The sequence below is a fragment of the Scyliorhinus torazame genome, chromosome 3, assembly GCF_047496885.1.
Source record: "Scyliorhinus torazame isolate Kashiwa2021f chromosome 3, sScyTor2.1, whole genome shotgun sequence".
In the NCBI taxonomy this organism is placed as follows: domain Eukaryota; kingdom Metazoa; phylum Chordata; class Chondrichthyes; order Carcharhiniformes; family Scyliorhinidae; genus Scyliorhinus; species Scyliorhinus torazame.
The window spans coordinates 235,932,225-235,951,119 of NC_092709.1; the positions used below are offsets into that span (position 1 = coordinate 235,932,225).

The 18,895-nt window shown below is 42.7% G+C and overlaps 1 protein-coding gene across 3 annotated transcripts in view; it reads left to right on the forward strand.

Moving 5' to 3' along the window:
• LOC140408998 (interleukin-6 receptor subunit beta-like) overlaps nt 1-18,895 on the forward strand; it is a 117,137-nt gene that overhangs the window by 15,583 nt on the left and 82,659 nt on the right. The window contains exon 2 of one of the 3 annotated variants that reach the window (XM_072497008.1): nt 8,485-8,615. The exons of the other annotated variants lie outside the window; for them this stretch is intronic. Within the exon in view, the coding sequence (XP_072353109.1) occupies nt 8,600-8,615 (16 nt within the window). The 5' untranslated portion in view covers nt 8,485-8,599. The remainder of the gene's footprint in view (nt 1-8,484; nt 8,616-18,895) is intronic. 3 annotated transcript variants of the gene reach the window in all.

The window sequence follows — 18,895 nt, forward strand, 5'->3', positions numbered from 1 at the left end:
CCTGCTTTGGTGGACACACCTCTTCCTGCTTTTCCATGCGGTCTGAAATCCTTTGTCTGTGAACTCACCAGAATTAGACTGGCCTACCTCTACATTACATTAACTAATATCTCTAAAGTAACTATTTTATATCACATTCGTCATTCCCTCCTTTTATCATTCCATGATAACCGAACGACCCAATCCATAGCTACGGTTCCTCATCTAAAAAGATCCGTCGCTGCATTTCCAATTCCTGGCTTAGCCCCCCCTCATCTGCTGCACCCTCATGGATTTTTTTAACAGTTAAGATTTTAGGGGCGTTGATATGTTCCAGTGCACCCCGCATTCTACCCAACACATTTAAGGATAGCTAGGCCCACAAAGATGCAGCCGATAGCCACCACTAAATACATGGCCATATTCATCAACCAGTCCTTCCAACCCCCAAATCCCCAGTTACCCCAAGAGCCAGGATCCTGCATTCCGTCCAGGTGATCCCGTATGTGATCCATAAATTTAGTGATGTTAGCGGTCAAGTCCTGAACTCCCATGATACACTTGCCCTGCACTATGGCGCATACCCCACCCTCACGGGCCAGAAGATAGTCAAGAGCATACCGGTTCTGCATGCAAACAACCGTAGCTGAGACAATTCCTTGGTTATTGCCCCGAGGGCTCCCAAGGTTTCATTTCCCAAGATGGTAAGGCCACAAATAAAATAATTCCTATCGCTGACAGCCAAGGAACCCCCCAAACCTCCCAGTGTCAAGACGCTCAGAATCCCCCACCCGACTGAGTGGCCCCGGTTGGGTGCAAGAACCTGAAGTTTTTTTCCAGTTCTCGCAAAATTCAGCAGAGACTGCCCGGCGTGCTAACTGATTATGCAGCTTCCACGCCGAAGGGCAAGGGACTGTGGTAGGGACTAGAGTCCCTATAGCAATTTGGCGGGGAAATGGGGGTGACAAAACGTTGGTCGCTGTGCCATTAAATAAAAAGTAGTATTCTTGCTCCGTGTGCAGGCTAGCATCACAATCAGTATATTGGTTGCGTAAGGATCCCCCAGTAGCCCAGTTTATCCAGCTTTGAAACGCCCATTCGGGCCGCCTAGCAATGCGGAAAGCCCTAGTCCCAACAGTGATATGAGAGACATTCGCCCAGCCACAAAGGAGCTGGAGGTCGGCGTTCAATGGAATGCAAGTGGTGTTGTAACAAACGCATTGGCCAGACGCCTGGGTGATATGGCACCTCCTGTCCGTACAGGTGGGGAACAGACATGTTATATTCATTTCCACCTCTACCAGCAAACAGCCGTATCCTTCACTGCGGAAACAATTCTCGTACGACCGGGAATCCCTATTGGGAGTGAAGTGGCTAGGTATGTATGCCCTCCACCGTTGCAGCCTATCATACTGTGAATGGGAATTATCCCGAGGAAGGGGAAGGCAAATAGCCGGTGGTGCTGAACCCGGATCGTAAGGAAGAGTGACTTGCTCGGGCAGTGGCTCGGAATGCTGACAATGACCACCGTTTGGGGAGTGCCCCAAAGCGGTGAAACAGAAAATAACCTAGACACCGCTGCGGGGTTCGGGTAGCAGACAACCCGTCCCTGGCCATACAAGCGGTGGTAAATCTGGTAAAAGAGATTCATACTACCCGGGTATTCCTCAGTTTGGCCTTTAACTAACTTAAGTGTATCTCCCGGTAACCTACGTTCTAGCTGTACTTCCCTTCTCACACGCCCCGTCCTCTCTCTAGTCCCTCTCTCTTTCTCATAGCCTCTTCCTACGCTCTCCTGATGACCTGATGTTACCTTTATTGCACCAATCTTAACGCATCCAAAATCAAATTTACATATATTCCAAAAACAAGGCAATGTCCATATAATATTCCCTTCCCATCGCCGGGACCGGTGCAATTGCTTCATGACTCCTGCATTCTCCTTAACTTTGACGTCCTTCCATGAGTCGATACCATGTCCTCGTATATGGGGGCAGCGAAGAACATCACCTTTGCATAGGTGATGTATCCTTGTAGATTGGTTGGGGTTACAAACATAGATAATATTCCCCTTTTCCATGTCCGTCGCCAATAACACTCCAAGCGAGGTGAGGCCAAATATCTCACAGACGGTGCGTAGCCACCCCATCATGCTCCACACCTGTAAAATAGCACTGGAGAAGGGAGGCAGGTTAATCTGTCCAAGAAAATGAGGCCCGTTATCAGAACTCAACTGAGCTGGTCTACTGTACCCGGGAATGATTTCCCGCATCAGAACTTTAACCCCAGTAGCAGCTTTATTATCGGTAGTCGGATACGCCTCAACCCATCTGCTGAACACATCCACAATGACCAAAACATATTTATAACATTGACACCTTTCCAACTCAATGTAATCCATTTGGAGCGTCTCAAAGGGACCACTGGGCAACGGGGTTTGCCCCATCCCACAAGGGATACCTTTTCCGGTGTTATATTGCTGACAAATCAAACACCGATTACTGATACTCTGGGCCAACCCCTGCATTTTAGGGTGCCACCAAGTGTCCAGCAACAAATCACTAGTCCCTCGAGCCCCACAATGAGTTGCGTAGTGTACACATTCAATGACTCATAAAGCCAGTACATCAGACATACAAGTCTGATGTGCTGGCGTGGTCCATAAAGAGGAAACCGAATCATATGTACAACCTAACCGTTTCCACATTTGTTTATCACTCTCCGGAGCGTCCTCCTGTAACCTTATGACGTCTTGGATGGTTGGCATTGACTTGTCAGAAGCAGACATATTTATAGTAGATCGTTTAGTCTGACTTAACATTTTAGGCACCATCACTTGCTGAATTTGCGCGGCTGTCCGCGCTGCACAATCTGCTCGTTCATTACCAACGTCAACTGGGGTCTTACCATTTGTGTGGGCAGCGCATTTAATAACGGAAGTCTGCGCGGGCATAAGAAGGGCCTGCAGTAGGTCATTAACTAAACCCCGGTGGGATATTTGACCACACATAATCATGTCAGGTTGTTCTGACGAAATGTCACTCAAATCGCCCCTTATTGTGGTAGTTTCCTGAATCAAGGCTAAACAGTCGTGGCCAGGTGCGTTTTCATGGACAGGGGGACCACTAAGAAAACAGGCTGGATTGATAGTGGTACAGTGGTTAAATGTCAGACGTGGATTGTTCAAAAGGTATACCTCATACCTATTCTGACGAGCTGCGGTAAGATGCTGAGTCTGCAGTTGCCTCAGTAGTGCGATGACCGAGTGGGAGCTATACACCGTAATATCCTGTTGGAGGGTGAGAGCATGTAACGGCTATGCGATGGCATTGATTGAACGTAAATCCTGTACTAATCAGTACTGGTCTGGTTTGGCTGGTTTAGGCATAGCAAGTATGGGGGTGTTGGCAAGGGACCAAAATACCCTGTTGCAACAGCTCTTGAATTAATTTGTCTATTGACAGAGCAGCTTGGGATTTCAGGGGGTATTGCCGAATGGAAGGTAGCTTTACATGATCCTTAATCATTACCTTTATAGGTGTAACATTTGTCTTTCCCACTTGTGATGGGTATTCCGCCCAGACCTGCGGATTGACATATTCCAACACATCATGTCCCCAGTGATGCTGCAGTCGAGTGTTAGTTGTTTCAGGGACCTCAATATTTTATGGTAGTGCCATCCGGCATGACTTGAAGTGCGTACTTCTGTTGGATCCGAATGATCCACTGCCCTCCTTACCATTTGCCCCAGATCCCTGGCATGGTACTGGTCGTGGACCTGACGTGTAATATGAGGGCTTACCGAAGCTGACTGTGGCCATAAATGTGGTGATATTGTAACAAAATCGGCTGTACCTTCTTTTCCAGTGACTGTGGCTGTAACCTTGACTGGCCATTCGGTCCCAATTAATGGCCGGTATTTGTCCTCCAACTCCCTGTTTTGTCCAGTTCTGTCATAGGCCAGGGTAACGTGATGCAGTGAATGTTCAATGTCTAACGTCCACCACTGGGGGGTGATAGAAATATAGCACTGTTGTCTCATCCTCCATGATTTAACCGTTACCCCCTCGTCTCCGCACTCTAGCTGTAGCTGGAAGATACACAGTAAGTCTCGGGCCAACAAGTTACAGTCCAATCCAGTAGTCACTACAAACTGATGATCTGCAGACTTATTCTCGTAAGTGACTGTCACAGGTTCAGAAATAGGATACTCACACACCTGTCCTTGGAACCCCGACAATTGCTGCGTGTGGTCGGATAGTGGTAGTCGAAGTTCTGATTGCACAGAAGACATGGCTGCTCCAGTGTCGATTACAAATGAGTGATGTTGATCTCCTATCTGCAGAGAGATAATAGGTTCCCTGTCCGATTGGAGAGTCCTTATGACTAAATTAGCTAGTCAATCCTGTGTTGGGAAAGGGTTTTCCTGGGAGAAGTCAGTATATCTCGTCTGTCCTCCCCTTGGTGGGTACCCCCTCCTTTGGGTCGGATAATCTCCTTCTCCTGCCTGTCTTTTAAAGGGGCATTCCTGTTGCCAGTGATCTGCACGGCCGCAATTATAACATGCATTGCTCCCTCTATATCTGCCCCGTCCTCGTCTCCCAGTAGACCAATGGCCCCTCAGAGGGGGCTGCGGTTGTAAAGCTGTTGATGCATTGGGTGGGCCATAAAAAGGAGCTGAGGGTCCCTTTGGGTGGGTTTGATATCCTCCTAATCGGCAACTGTCTCCGAAGCTCACCAGGGGGCACTCTAGCTATTTCCTCTGGTTCTTCGACGTCTCTCCCTGTCACTAGAGGGAGTTCTTTCTCTTCAAAATCATCTGTTGCAGCTTCCTTTGTTCTACAAACCTTGCGGTTTCTCCTTAGTTTGGAGGGACTTAGGTGGTATACTTAATTGTTTCTGGTGAAGATCAAGCCCTTCTCTCGCTGTCCGAGATCTGGTCCTAGAGCTAACTGGGCTTGCGAAACAGAGCTCCTCTTTCTCTACTGATCGTGAAGATGGTAAATCAGGATCCATACTATCACCCAAAAGGGCCTGAGTTACTGGCATAATTGGAATCTGGGAGCAGTGACTGGATATCAATTATTATACTCTGGTGGTTCTGGAATTAGTGCAGACAATGCTACAGGTGCAGTCGGAACTTTTAGTGAACATTTTCTAAATTATTGAATTTATCATTTTCTGTCAATTCAAGGCCAGCCATTGAACTACGTAGCTCATCTTTTGTTTGACCCGCGCCTTTCCTGTCTCTACTTGCGCGGTTTTTTTCTTGGCAAAGCGATTGAAAAGGTTCTAACAGTGTTTTTTTTTAAACTTTAAAATGTTTGAAAATTCAAATTGAATTACTGCAACTTGCAAGCTTAGCTCTGATCTCAACTCAGAACTAAATTTACGATTTGCTTAACACAAACTTGAATAACATTTACAACTTAATTAATTCTTTATCTTAACAATTTTTCTTTTAACAAGTTTTTCTTACATTCACAAAAATGTTGGCACAGTCAACTATCATCTCCAGATTTACACTTTTTAAAATGGTGTCCGTGATCTTCTTTAAGTTTCTATTAATCTCCAGATAAAATGAGATAAACATTATTTCAAGTAAGTAAAACTTAAGATTCTGGCAATTTCAATCAATTGCTTTCGAAAATAATAACTTTTATCAAAGAGGTGGAGAAACCCACTGGTTTCCTTTAATTAATTCAAAACGTAACTTTGCTGGAGTTCACTGACTCAAAGGAAAGGTATCCGATTACACTACAGGCTGCTGCTGTTATCTCAAGGCCTGAGTGAGAAGCACTGTCTGTCGTCTTTAACTTTGGCTGTTGCTGTTAACCCTTTGAGAGACTTCTGCTTCAACCAATATGCAGCATTCCCCACAATCTCAACTAGTCCTCAGAACTGCGCCCTTCGCCACCACAGTCCAAGGGTACAATTTTTGCTTGATCAACTATATATTTAAAACACTCACACATAGAGTTAAACCATCTTCAATTTCAAATGTCCCATCAACTCCATAACCTAACCCAAGCCGAATCAGAACTCACACATGGAGTTGAACCATTTTCAATTTCAAATGTCCCATCAACTCCATAACCTAACCCAAGCCGAATTAACAATATGAAATCCCATCAATTAAATTGCTAATCCCCAGACTGACCTTTGATTTCGTCGAGACGATCTTTCTGTACCAACCGCGAGTGACCAGACTAATCAGACGATAAGAAGAGGGGAAAAATCAATGCACGGTCATTTTCCAGTTCTGCATTGTGGGCCCTCTTTCCCCATCCTCCTGTTCATAATCAGTCTAATTCTGATTTCGCAGTTGGTCAGAACCGTCTTGAGAAATCCCGGGTTTTCGGCACCAAATGTTGAATCCCAAGTTTCTTTACCCGTCAGTCTGGCCTCAATAAAAGTCGAGATGGATTTGCAGGTACAGCATTAGTTATTTTATTTAGCTTGCAAGCTTGATTCCTTTCACAGAAACATAGGACACGTCCAGTCTCCTACATCCAGGAAAGCGAATGAACAAAAGAGACAAAGGGATCTCTGCAAATCAATTCAAATGGTATCAGGTTTTACATACTCGACGCCCATAGGTCAGCCTATATCCCTCCTGACCTGTTTGATCTATTCTGATTGGCTCACTTCCAATCCCTTCCTCTGGCCCCTATTACTCAGCATCCTTTTCTCCTGCTTTGGTGGACACACCTCTTCCTGCTTTTCCATGCGGTCTGAAATCCTTTGTCTGTGAACTCACCAGAATTAGACTGGCCTACCTCTACATTACATTAACTAATATCTCTAAAGTAACTATTTTATATCACATTCGTCATTAATAATCAAGTTTGTTTTAATGCACCATATCCCTATTTATGGGTGGAATTGCTCCTCACTCTTGGAGCAAAGTATCCTTTCCTCACAGTCTTACAAATTAAATAAACTATCTAGGTTTCTGTCCGATATCCTCGCAATTGTTAGGTCTGATCCGGGACCGTAATAACCCCATAACACCACCTAATCAAAGTCTCTCTGCCCATCAAGTCTGCACCGAACTTGCTCTTGATGAATCCACAGATGTACAAAATAACGTTATGTAATTGTGAAAGAAGAATTGTTGACTTTAGTGGTGCCCAAAGAAGCAACTCGTGGTGTTTACTTAAAGGGGGTACTTGTCAAGAGTTAACAAATGCCAATGTACCACTGGATAAACCCGTCGGTGTTGTAACGGATGGAGCAACTGCAATGGCGGGGAAACATGTCGGCCTAATTGCGCTCTTGAAGTGATCCAAAATTTCCAAACGATTTTCATCACTCATTATGAACATCTAGGCAGCCAGATACTTCCAAGTACGAAAATCTGCTCAAATGGGAAGACTCCCTGATGGTTGAAACATTTTATTGAATAGCAGGATCTCTTAAGACGAGCCTGCCGATGTCTCTTTCTATTGCACATCGAGGTGGTTATCAGCCAACAATGTCTTAAATAGGTTTGTGGAACTGTTGAAGCCTTTCATTGCTTTCCTTGAAGAAATTTAAAAATTGTACCACAGCTGGAAGATGACAAATGGATACAGAATATGATGTTTCTCACTGATGTGCAGCATCTACAAACTCGCAACTTGGCAAAGGCAGGAGAAGATTATTTCTGACCTTAATAAAATAATTTTCAGCTTCCAGAATAAAATGAGGCTTTTGCAAAAGACTCACTGTCAAGAAACGTCAACCACTTGCTTCACCTCAAAAGAAAGGTAAACACGTTCCCTGAATTTGAAGTATTAGATCATAAACGCAAAGAATACAGAGATAAATTAGAAGGACTGCTTGATAATTTGGAGCAGGTTTGATGACTTGCACAAGTTCAGATCCTGCTTTGCCTTTCTTGTAAACCCATTCATGGTTGATGTGGTCAATGATGGCTGTCGGAGTCTCGAACCTTTGGCTGTAGAAACATCTGTAGAAATTGAACCATTAAACTTGCAGGAGGTCCAGGGCCTAAAGATGATGCATAAAGCGAGCAACAAATTTTCCTCCCCCCAAGAAAACTAGTATCAGCATATTGCTATGAATTGATGTACTCCAGAATTAAGTTTGTAAAGTTGAAACATCTTGCAGCTCTTTCAAATCAACATCTGACGGAACTCCTTAGTATAGCCTTGACAACATATCAGTTAGAATTTCAAAGACTTATGCCCAGGATGGAGACCCACAAGACCTCTTGCTGCTCTCTTACATCTGAGTTCAGTAAGTTTAGCCACCTTTTAAGTAACTTAGTATTCCACTTGGCATCTGCAATCTCAATATTCCATGTAAAAAAAGACTAAATAAGAAATTTATCCTCTGTAGATAAACCTTTTCTGTCACTGTCACCCATCTGTGAGCAGTCCATAATTGAAAGAAAGATTTGAAAAGCCAGCTTCTCCAATCTTTTGGCAGAAGCAAATACGTGGAGACAAAACCTTGTTGTATATTAGCTCTTATACTGGGAAATTATGCATCTTGCAGGTGCTCCGATCTGTGGTTGTGGCAGAAAAGGTCTGCTTGTCCAACTGAGGGTAAAGGCATCCAGTTGAAACCTACGCTTTCGAGACAAGTTGCAACTTTGAGGTTAAAAATATTGATGAAGGTCTTCAAAGGTAAAAGACAAAGATAAAATATTAAATTTGGGTATATTTAATCTGATATTATGTCTGATTATTTTTTTTTATTTAAAAGCTTATTTTGGATTTTAAACATTTCCGCTACTGAGGAAAAATACAATGGATGTGATCTTTTTGAAAATGTATTAGTTCAACAACAAACCGAGACACAAATGTTCAACTCTGATTTTCTGTGTATAAAGCATAGAATCCCTACAGTGCAGAAGGAGGCCTTTCAGCCCATCTAGTCTGCACCGAACCTCGGAAAAAACACCTCTTACCAAGGCCCACACTCACCCTATCTCTATAACCTCATAACACCATCTAACCTTTTGGACACTAAGGGACAATTTAGCATGGCCAATCCACCTAACCTGCACATCTTTGGACTGCGTGAGTAAACAGGATTACCCGGAAGGAACCCATGCAGACACGGAGAGCAGGGAGAGTCACCCAAGGTCATAATTGAACCTGGGTCTTTGGAGCTGAGAGGCAACGGTGCTAGCCACTGTGCTGCCCTATTTGGAAGATTATTTTCCCAATGTTGACATAACTGTTGCACAAGGTAATGTTTACGATACATATGTACTGTATGGAACATTTTCCATAAATTTATAAATACAAATCTTAGCTGTGTTAAGTAAATGACAATTGCATATAATTTAATTAAACATGACACAAATGATGACTAATGAAAAATGCATACAAGTACAGTTAGTGTTCGAGGAAACATTAGGGAAAACTGGCAGCTGTTCCATATTTCCTGAATGTTTTGCATGCTTTCACATTTCAACTATTGCTGCTGTCCTATTTCCTTTGCCGCTATTGGTTAAACAGCATAAACTGCTGTATTTCTATGCAGTAGATTCATTTGGAATAATTGACCATTTAGATCTAATGCAGATGATCTGGGGTGCATTGTAAATTACTAGTTTTTCTATGAGTGAATGATTAATTTATGCTTGTAGTATTTGCATGTTGTGGTCCCTGGCTTTAGAGAGGGTGCACAAAAGATTTGCTAAAATGGTTCCAGGGAGCAAGCGTTTAGGATCTGCCTGAAAGTGTGGTGGAGACAGATTCAGTCGTGGCTTTTTAAAGGGTATTGGATAAGCACCTGAAGAAAGAGGTTTGTAGGGTGAGGGAGTGGGACTAACTAAATTGCTTTTGCAGAGTCCCTGCACAGGCTCAATTGGCTGAATGGCCTCTTTCTGCTCTATAATCATTCTATTGTCCTACAATCAAGATTAAAATCATGCATTTAATTAATTTACTCCACATTTGTATATATTCTGAGACAAACTTTAGAGCCTGGCATACATTGATTATTATTTAACATGCAGATTGATATCAAGCACTGGGAAAAATTACACTTAAGTAAGCAGACTTTGCAGCTCTAAAGTCTGTTTCCTGTGTGATCTTCATTCATCACCTTGATATGTTTCCATCCACATATTTCTGCCTACCCATTATACAACTGAATCTCATGATTTTAGTTCAGAAAAGCAAAGTCTATAATACTTCAAGACATTTTTCACAGTTCAAGTGGTCACTATGTAGTTTTTTAAAAGTATAGTTAAATATATAAATATGCCACAGCCCTCCATTTAAGATTTGGGGAAAGCCTAATGATGGCAGTGTTTCAAAACTTTATGGAATAACTATAGACAATATAACATTTGCAAAACATATGTACACTTCATATCAATTTTCCCTACTGCCATTTGTCACAACTTGTGTAAGTTAGTTTGCCTTCACTGATGTATTTGAGTTTACAAAAGCCATCTGGGTTATTAGATATAGATAAATTTATATTATGACAATGAGAGGCACTATATTTGTACATATGTGCACTCAACCTAAAACACTGCAACTAGCTTACTGGTATAGCCAAATAACTTCTGTATTTGTACCCAATATTAATTTATCCGTCATTTAGCATTATTTCACTTAGTTTTTAAACTATTCATGAGCTCTTTAGATGTGTAAGGGCATACCACACACCAAAAACATTTCCCTGGTACTCCAAATAATATAAAAAGTTTTGAATATATCCTATCGACATTCAATATATGCTCATCTCCTTTTTTAAATTTATTATTTGATTCACAGAATCTTTACAGTGCAGAAGGAGGCCATTTGGCACTATCTCGCTGAAAGTGAGTTCTATCTAATCCCCATAACCTTGCGTATTCTTTCTTTTAAGCTAGCAATCCAATTCCCTTTTGAATACCTTAATTTAACCTGCCTCCACCACCCTCTCCAGAAGTTTGTTCCAAACTCCAACCATCCTCTGGATGCAAACATGTTTCTTCACACCACTTAAACTCCTTTTACCTATTATTTTGAATCTGTGCCCTCTAGTTTTTGAGGTATTCTCAAGAGGGAACAGTTTCTCACTATTTACCCTGTCCATATCCCACAGATCTTGAATACTTCTGTAGTCTCCAAGGAAAACAGACTGAACCTTTCCAATCCAGCTAAGGGTTCCAAGTTCGATTCCCAGCTTGGGTCACTGTCTGTGTGGAGTCTGCACGTTCTCCCCGTGTCTGCATGGGTTTCCTCCGGGTGCTCTGGTTTCCTCCCCCCATCCAAAGATGTGCAGATTAGGTGAATTGGCCAAGCTAAATTGCCCTTGGTGTCCAAAAGAGGTTGGGTTGCGGGGATAGGGTGGAGATGTGGGGTGCGGTGCTCTTTCCAGGGGCCGATGTGGACTTGATGGGCCGAGTGGCCTCCTTCTGCACTGGAATCATGCTTGTGAACCTCCTCTGTACCCTCACCAATTCCTTCACATCCTTCCTCAACTATGGTCCCCAGACTGGATGCAGTATTCCAGGTGAGGTCAAACTAATGCCTAATACAAGTTCAACATGACCTCCTTAATCTTGTACTCCATGCCGTTATTAATAAAACCTAGGATACCATATGCTTTATTAAGGATTCTTTCAACGTGCCCTGTCACCTTCAATGACCTGTGTACATATGCACTGAGGTCCCTTTGTCCTCCCTTTATTTTACACTGTGTCTCCATATTCTTCCTACTAAAATAAATCACCCCCACTTCTCTGCATTGAACTTCATCCACCATTTGTCTCCAAATCCACCAATGTCACGATATCCCTTTGAAGTTCAAGACTATCCTCATCACAGATCACAGTTGACCATGCTCCCAGTCTTCATATCATCCACAAATTTTGAAACCATGCCCTGCACACCAGTTGAAGTAATTTAATATATCAGGAAGTGCCAGGGTCCCAATACTGACTCCTGGGGAACTCCAGTACAAATCTTCCACCAGTTTGAAAAACAATATCACTAATGTTTGTTTCATCTGTCTCAGCCAATTTGTTTCCTCTGTCTCAGCCAATTTGTTTCCTCTGTCTCAGCCAATTTCTTATCTAAGTGTCTACTTTTTTTATTCCATTAACTAGAATTTTGCTTAAGTCTTTATATGGCACTGTATGAAATGCCTTTTGAAAATCCATACACACCACATCAGCAGCATTGCCCAATCAATCTTCATATTGCCACCTCAAAAAAAACTCCAAGTTAGTTAAACATGATTTTCCCTCATGCTGGCTTTTCTTAATAATCTTTATTGTCACAAGCAGGCTTACATTCTTCACACTGCAATGAAGTTACTGTGAAAAGCCCCTTGTCGCCACATTCAGCGCCTGTTCGGGTACACAGAGGGAGAATTCAGAATGTCCAGATTACCTAATAGCACGTCTGTCAGGACATGTAGGAGGAAACCCACACAGACACGGAGAGAACGTGCAGACTCCGCACAGACAGGGACCCAAGCTGGGAATCAAACCTGGGACCCTGGCGCTGTAAAGCCACAGTGCTAACCACTATACTACCGTAATTATCCTGTACTTGTCTAAATGACTGTTGATTTTGTCCCGAACTATAGTTTCCAGAAGTTTCCCTACCATTGTAGTCCAACTGACTGGTCTGGAGTAGCTGATATTATCTTTGCACCCCTTTTTGTACAAGGGTGTAGCATCACAATTCTCTAGTCCTCCAGCACAACCCCTGTAACCCAAGGAAGACGGGAAGATCATCACCAGGGCCTCCAAAATTTCCACACTCATCTCCCTCAATATTCCTGAATGCATCTCAACTAGCCCTAGTGCCTTATTAATTTTAAGTAAATAAAGCCTTTGTAATATCACCACATTCTCAATTGTCAATTCTTTGAGTGTACCAGTTACTACCACCTCATCTTGGCCTGGGTGGTATCCTCTTCCTTTTGTAAAGACAGATACAAAGTATTTGTTTAATGCCTCTGTCAGTTCTCCTACCTCCACATGCATTTCTCCTTTTTTTAAAAGACCTATTCTTTCACCACCCTTTTCATATTTACATGCTTGAATGTAGAAGATCTTGGGATTCCCTTTTATGTCATCTGCTGGTCTCTTTTCATGCTCACTCCTTGCTTTTCTGATTAGTTTTTTTCATTTACCCTCTGGTCCTTCTATATTCAGCCTGATTCTCTATTCTATTTTCTACCTGATATCTGTCATATATGTACTACTTTTCATCTTCATCTTGATCCCTTACGTCATCATAGGTGTTCTGGACATATTTATCCTACCTTTTCCTTTCAAAGGAATATACCTTGACATTGCCTGCAATACTTCCTTTTTAAGGGAACCCATTATTCAGCCGCCGTTTTTTCTGCCAACATTTGATTCCAACTCACTCAACTCCAATGCATTCTCATCCTGTCAAAGTTGGCTTTCTCGCAAATGATTATCCCAGTTCTGGATTGCTCCTTTCCCTTTTTCTTTTCCAATCTAAATCTTTTTAATAAATTTAGAGCACCCAATTCTTTTTTCCAATTAAGGAGCAATTTGGTGTGGCCAATCCATCGGTATACACCAAGGAGAGGGACATGACGGATGTTGAGGCTAAGGATGGATGTTTAAATACTTTAGGTCAAGTCGGCATAAGGAAGGGGGAAGTTTGGGGTATTCTAAAAGGCATTAAGGTGGACAAGTCCCCAGGTCCGGATGGGATCTATCCCAGGTTACTGAGGGAAGCGAGGGACGAAATAGCTGGGGCCTTAACAGATATCTTTGCAGCATCCTTGAGCACGGGTGAGGTCCCGGAGGACTGGAGAATTGCTAATGTTGTCCCTTTGTTTAAGAAGGGTAGCAGGGATAATCCAGGGAATTATAGACCTGTGAGCTTGACTTCAGTGGTAGGCAAACTGAGAGATAGGATCTATTCACGTTTGGAAGAAAATAGACTTATCAGTGATAGGCAGCATGGTTTTGTGCAGGGAAGGTCATGTCTTACAAACCTAATAGAATTCTTTGAGGAAGTGACATTGTTAATTGATGAGGCAAGGGCTGTAGATGTCATATACATGGACTTCAGTAAGGCGTTTGATAAAGTTTCCCATAGCAGGTGGGTGGAAAAAGTGAAGTCTTATGGGGTTCAGGGTGTACTAGCTAGATGGATAAAAAACTGGCTGGGCAACAGGAGACAGAAAGTAGTGGTAGGAGGGAGTGTCTTAAAATGGAGAACGGTGACTAGTGATGTTCCACAGGGATCCGTGCTCAGACCACTATTGTTTGTGATATACATAAACGATCTGGACGAAGGTATAGGTGATCTGATTAGCAAGTTTGCAAATGATACTAAGATTGGTGGAGTTGCAGATAGCGAGGAGGACTGTCAGAGAATATAGCAAAATATAAATAAATTGGAGAGTTGGGCAGAAAAATGGCAGATGGAGTTCAATCCAGGCAAATGCAAGGTGATGCATTTTGGAAGATCTAATTCAAGAGTGGACTATACGGTCAATGGAAGAGTCCTGGGGAAAATTGATGTACAGAGAGATCGGTCCATTGTACCCTGAAGGTGGCAACGCAGGTCGATAGAGTGGTCAAGAAGGCATACAGCATGCTTGCCTTCATCAGACGGGCTATTGAGTACAAGAGTCGGCAGGTCATGTTACAGTTGAATAGGACTTTGCTTAGGCCACATTTGGAATACTGCGTACAGTTCTGGTCGCCACATTACCAGAAGGATGTGGAAGCTTTAGAGAGGGTGCAGAGGAGGTTCACCAGGATATTGCCTGGTATGGAGGGTGCTAGCTATGAAGAAAGGTTGAGTAGATTAGGATTGTTTTCGTTGGAAAGACTGAGGTTGAGGGGGACCTGATTGAGGTCTACAAAATTGAGGTATTGACAGGGTGGATAGCAACAAGCTTTTTTCCAAGAGTAGGGTCACGATTTCAAGGTGAGAGGGGGAAAATTTAAGGGAGATGTGCGTGGAAAGTTTTTTATGCAGAGGGTGGTGGGTGCCTGGAACGCTTTGCCAGCGGAGGTGGTACAGGCGGGCACAATAGCATCATTTAAGATGCATCTAGACAGATATATGAACGGGCGGGAAACAGAGTGAAGTAGATCCTTGGAAAATAGGTGACCGGTTTAGATAAAGGATGTGGATCGGGGCAGGCTGGGAGGGCCGAAGGGCCTGTTCCTGTGCTGTAATTTTCTTTTTTCTTTGTTCTTTGTTCTTTACCCTGCACATCTTTAGGTTGTGGGGATGAGACCCACACAGACACTGGGATAATGTGAAAACTCCACACGGACAGTGACCCGGGATCGAACCCGGATCCTCAGCGCCGTGCGACCAATCTAAATCTTATGATACAATGGTCGCTGTCCCCTAAAAGCTCTCCCACTGATACTTGGTCCACTAGGACCATCTCCTTCTCCAGTACCAGGTCCATCAGTGTCTGCCCTCTCATTGGACCAGAAACATACTGCTGCAGAAAATGATTTTGAACGAACTCAAGGAACTCTAACTTTTCTTGTCCCTTTGCACTATTCCTATCCTAGTCTATATTTGGATAATTTAAGTCCCCCATTACATATTCTTCTCAATAAGGGATTTCATCTCCAGAAGGACATTGCAATGGTCACCCCCTAACAATACTGCCATAGACAGATGAATTTGTGGCAGGTAGATTGGTGAGGGCGAGGAGAAATGTGGTTAAATGTAGAACTCACCACCACAGCGTGTAATTGAGACAAATATTACATTTGCTTACAAGATGAAGGCAGATGAGCTTATAAAAGAGAAGGGAATATAGAAGCTAATGCTGTTGGAATTGATTAAGAAGGGTGGGCAAGTACTCCAATGGAGAATAAACTCGAGCATACACTGAGCTGTAAAGTTTGTTACAGTGCTGTATATCCCACATAATACTGCAGTGAATGTGAGTAATCTAATAGGAGTGGCACTGCTCACTGCTCCAGGGACCTGGGCTGACCTTGGGTCACTGTCTTCAGGCAGTTTGCACTTTCTCTCTATATCTGCATGAGTTTCCTCCGGGTGCTCCGGTTTCCTCCCACAAGAGTCCATAGATATGCAGGTTAGGTGGATTGGCCATGCTAAATTGTGCCTTAGTGTTCAAAGGTTAGGTGGAGTTACAGGGTTGGGCAGGGGAATGGGCCTAGCTAGGGGTGCTCTTTCGGAGGGTCGGTGCCCACTCGATGGGCCGCATCCTAGCAAATCGTGTAACTAGGGTTGTAGATAGGACTTTAAACTAAATGGGGGAGGGAGGGGGATTCAGTTGTAGGGGAAACTAGAAAACCCAATTTAAAGGAGGAGGTAAGAGTGCAGGTTAGCAATGTGGCGGACGGTTACCAGAAAATGAGGGACAGAACAGGTGAATGTCTTTATGCCCAAGGAATTACAGAAGAGTAGAGAAATCTAACATTGAAACAAATTTAAAAGCTTTGCATATAAATGCAAGAAGCATTTGTAACAAACTTAATGAGCTAATGGTGAAAATAGAAACAAAAGGTTATGACTTGGTGGGGATTACTGAAACGTGATTACAGGGAGACCAGGTCTGGGAATTGAATATCCAAGGGTACGCAGTGTTTTGGATAGATAGGGTGAAAGAAAAAGTAGGTGGCTTAGCTCTGCTGGTGAGGAAAGGGATCAGTGCTGTAATGAGAAATGCCATAAGCACTGGAGATCAAGATGTCAAATCAGTCTGGGTTGAAATAAGAAATAACAAAGGGAAGAAGACCTTCGTAGGAGTAATCTATAGGTCCCCAAACAGTAAGTTCTACCGTGGGGCACAGTATAAACTAGGAAATACTGGCGGCTTGCAAGAAAGGTACGGCAGTAATAACGGGTGATTTTTATATGCACATAGACTGGTGGAATCAAATTGGCAAGGGTAGTCTGGAGGCAGAGTTCATTGATTGTATTAGAGATTATTTCCTGAAACCGTATGTTGGGGAACCAACCAGGGAGGAGGCTACTTTCGATTTGGTATTCTGTTATGAGGGATTAATTAATGACCTCATAGTTAAGGATCCACTAAGGAGTAGTGACTACAGTATGGTAGAATTCAAGATTCAGTTTGGGGGCGAGAAAGTGGAGTCCCACACTAGTGTTCTGGAATTAAACAAAGGAAATTACATAGGCACGAGAACAGATTTGGCCAATATAGACTGGGCAGGAAGGCTAAAAGGTAGGACAACTGATGAGCAGTGGCAGTGGTTTAAGAAGATAACTCACTTCCTCTCAACTAAAATATATCCCTGTGAGGAAGAAAGATGGGAAGAGGGGTAAAAAATCTATGACTAAACCAGGATATCAAGGACATTATAAAGACACAAACTAAGTTACATCATTTTGCAAAGGCCGGTAGCAGGCTGGAAGATTGGGAAACTTTCAAACATAAAACAAAAGGATGCTAAAAAAGTACAAAAAAGAGCTAAAGTAAATTACAAAAAAAGACTAGCACAAAATAAGGATAGCAGAAGCTTCTACAGGGACATAAAAGGGAAGTGAGTCGCTAAGGTGAATGCTGGCCCCTTGGAAGACAAAACTCGTGAGTTAATAATGGGGAACACAGAAATTAACAGACAGATGCTAAATCAGTACTTAGCCTCAGTTTTCACGGTGGAGGAAACTAGTACCATTCCTATAGGAACTAGCAATTCAGAGGTAAAAGAAAGTCCCCAGGGACTGCTGGCCTACATCCTAGGGTGTTCAAGGAAGTGACTGCAGAGATAGTGGATCCATTAGTTATAATATTCCAAAAATTCCATGGACATCCAGTGGAATGGAGCAGTGCTAACGTAACACACTTATTCAAAAAAGGAGGGAGGCAGAATGTGGGAAATTACAGAGCAGTTAGTTTAACTTGTTGGAAAGTTGTTAGAAGCAATTATCAAGGTCGTAATATCAGGACATTTGGAAAGCCAAAATGCTACCCATCAGTCAGCATGATTTTATGAAGGGCAAATCATGTTTGACTAATTGGGACAGTTCTTTGAAGATGTAACAAGCCAAGTGGATAATGGGGATCCTGCAGATGGAGTATATCTGAAGTTCCGGAAGGCTTTTGATAAGGTGCCGCACAGAAGGTTAATTCACAAGGTGAGCTCACATGGGATTAGCGTTAACTTATTAGCTTGGATAGAAGACTGGCTGACGTCAAGAGATGGAGAGTAGGGATAAATGTTTTTTTTTTCTGGACGGCAAGATGTAACTAGTGGGATGCCACAGGGTTCGTTCCTTGGGCCCCAGCTATTTACAATCTATATATTAACAACTTGGATACAGAGATAGAAGGAGCTACAGCTAAATTCGCAGGTGACACAAAAATAGGTGGGACAGTAAGTTGCAATGAGAAAATAACCTTACAAATGGATATAGATAGGTTAGGAGAGTGGGCCAAAATATGGCAGATGGAGTCTAACGTGGATAAGTGTAAGGTCATGCATTTTTGTTGAAAAAATGGAAAAGCAACTTATTATCTAAATAGGGAGAGACTTGAGGGTGCTCCAATGTAAAGGGATCTGGGTGTCCTTGTGCATGAGTCACAAAAAACGAGCATGCCGGTGCAACAGATAAGGACATCAAATGGAATGTTGCCATTTATAGCAAAATAAATTGATAAAGGTAAGGAAGTGTTGTTGCAACTATACAAGGCATTGGTAAGACCTCACCTAGGGTATTGTGCACAGTTTTAGTCCTTTTATTTGAGGAAAGATGTAGTGGCTTTGGAGGCAGTTCAGAAGAGGTTCGCTAGATGGATTCCAGAAATATGGGGTTTGTCGTATGAGGAGAGGTTTAGGTCTATACTCTGTAGAGTTTAGAAGAATGAGGGGTGATCAAATCGAAGTACACAAGATCCTAAAAGGTATGGATGAAGTAGACTTTATGCTTATGCTTCCTCTTGTGGGGCATTGTAAAATGAGAGGTCATAATCATAGAATAAGGGGTAGCAA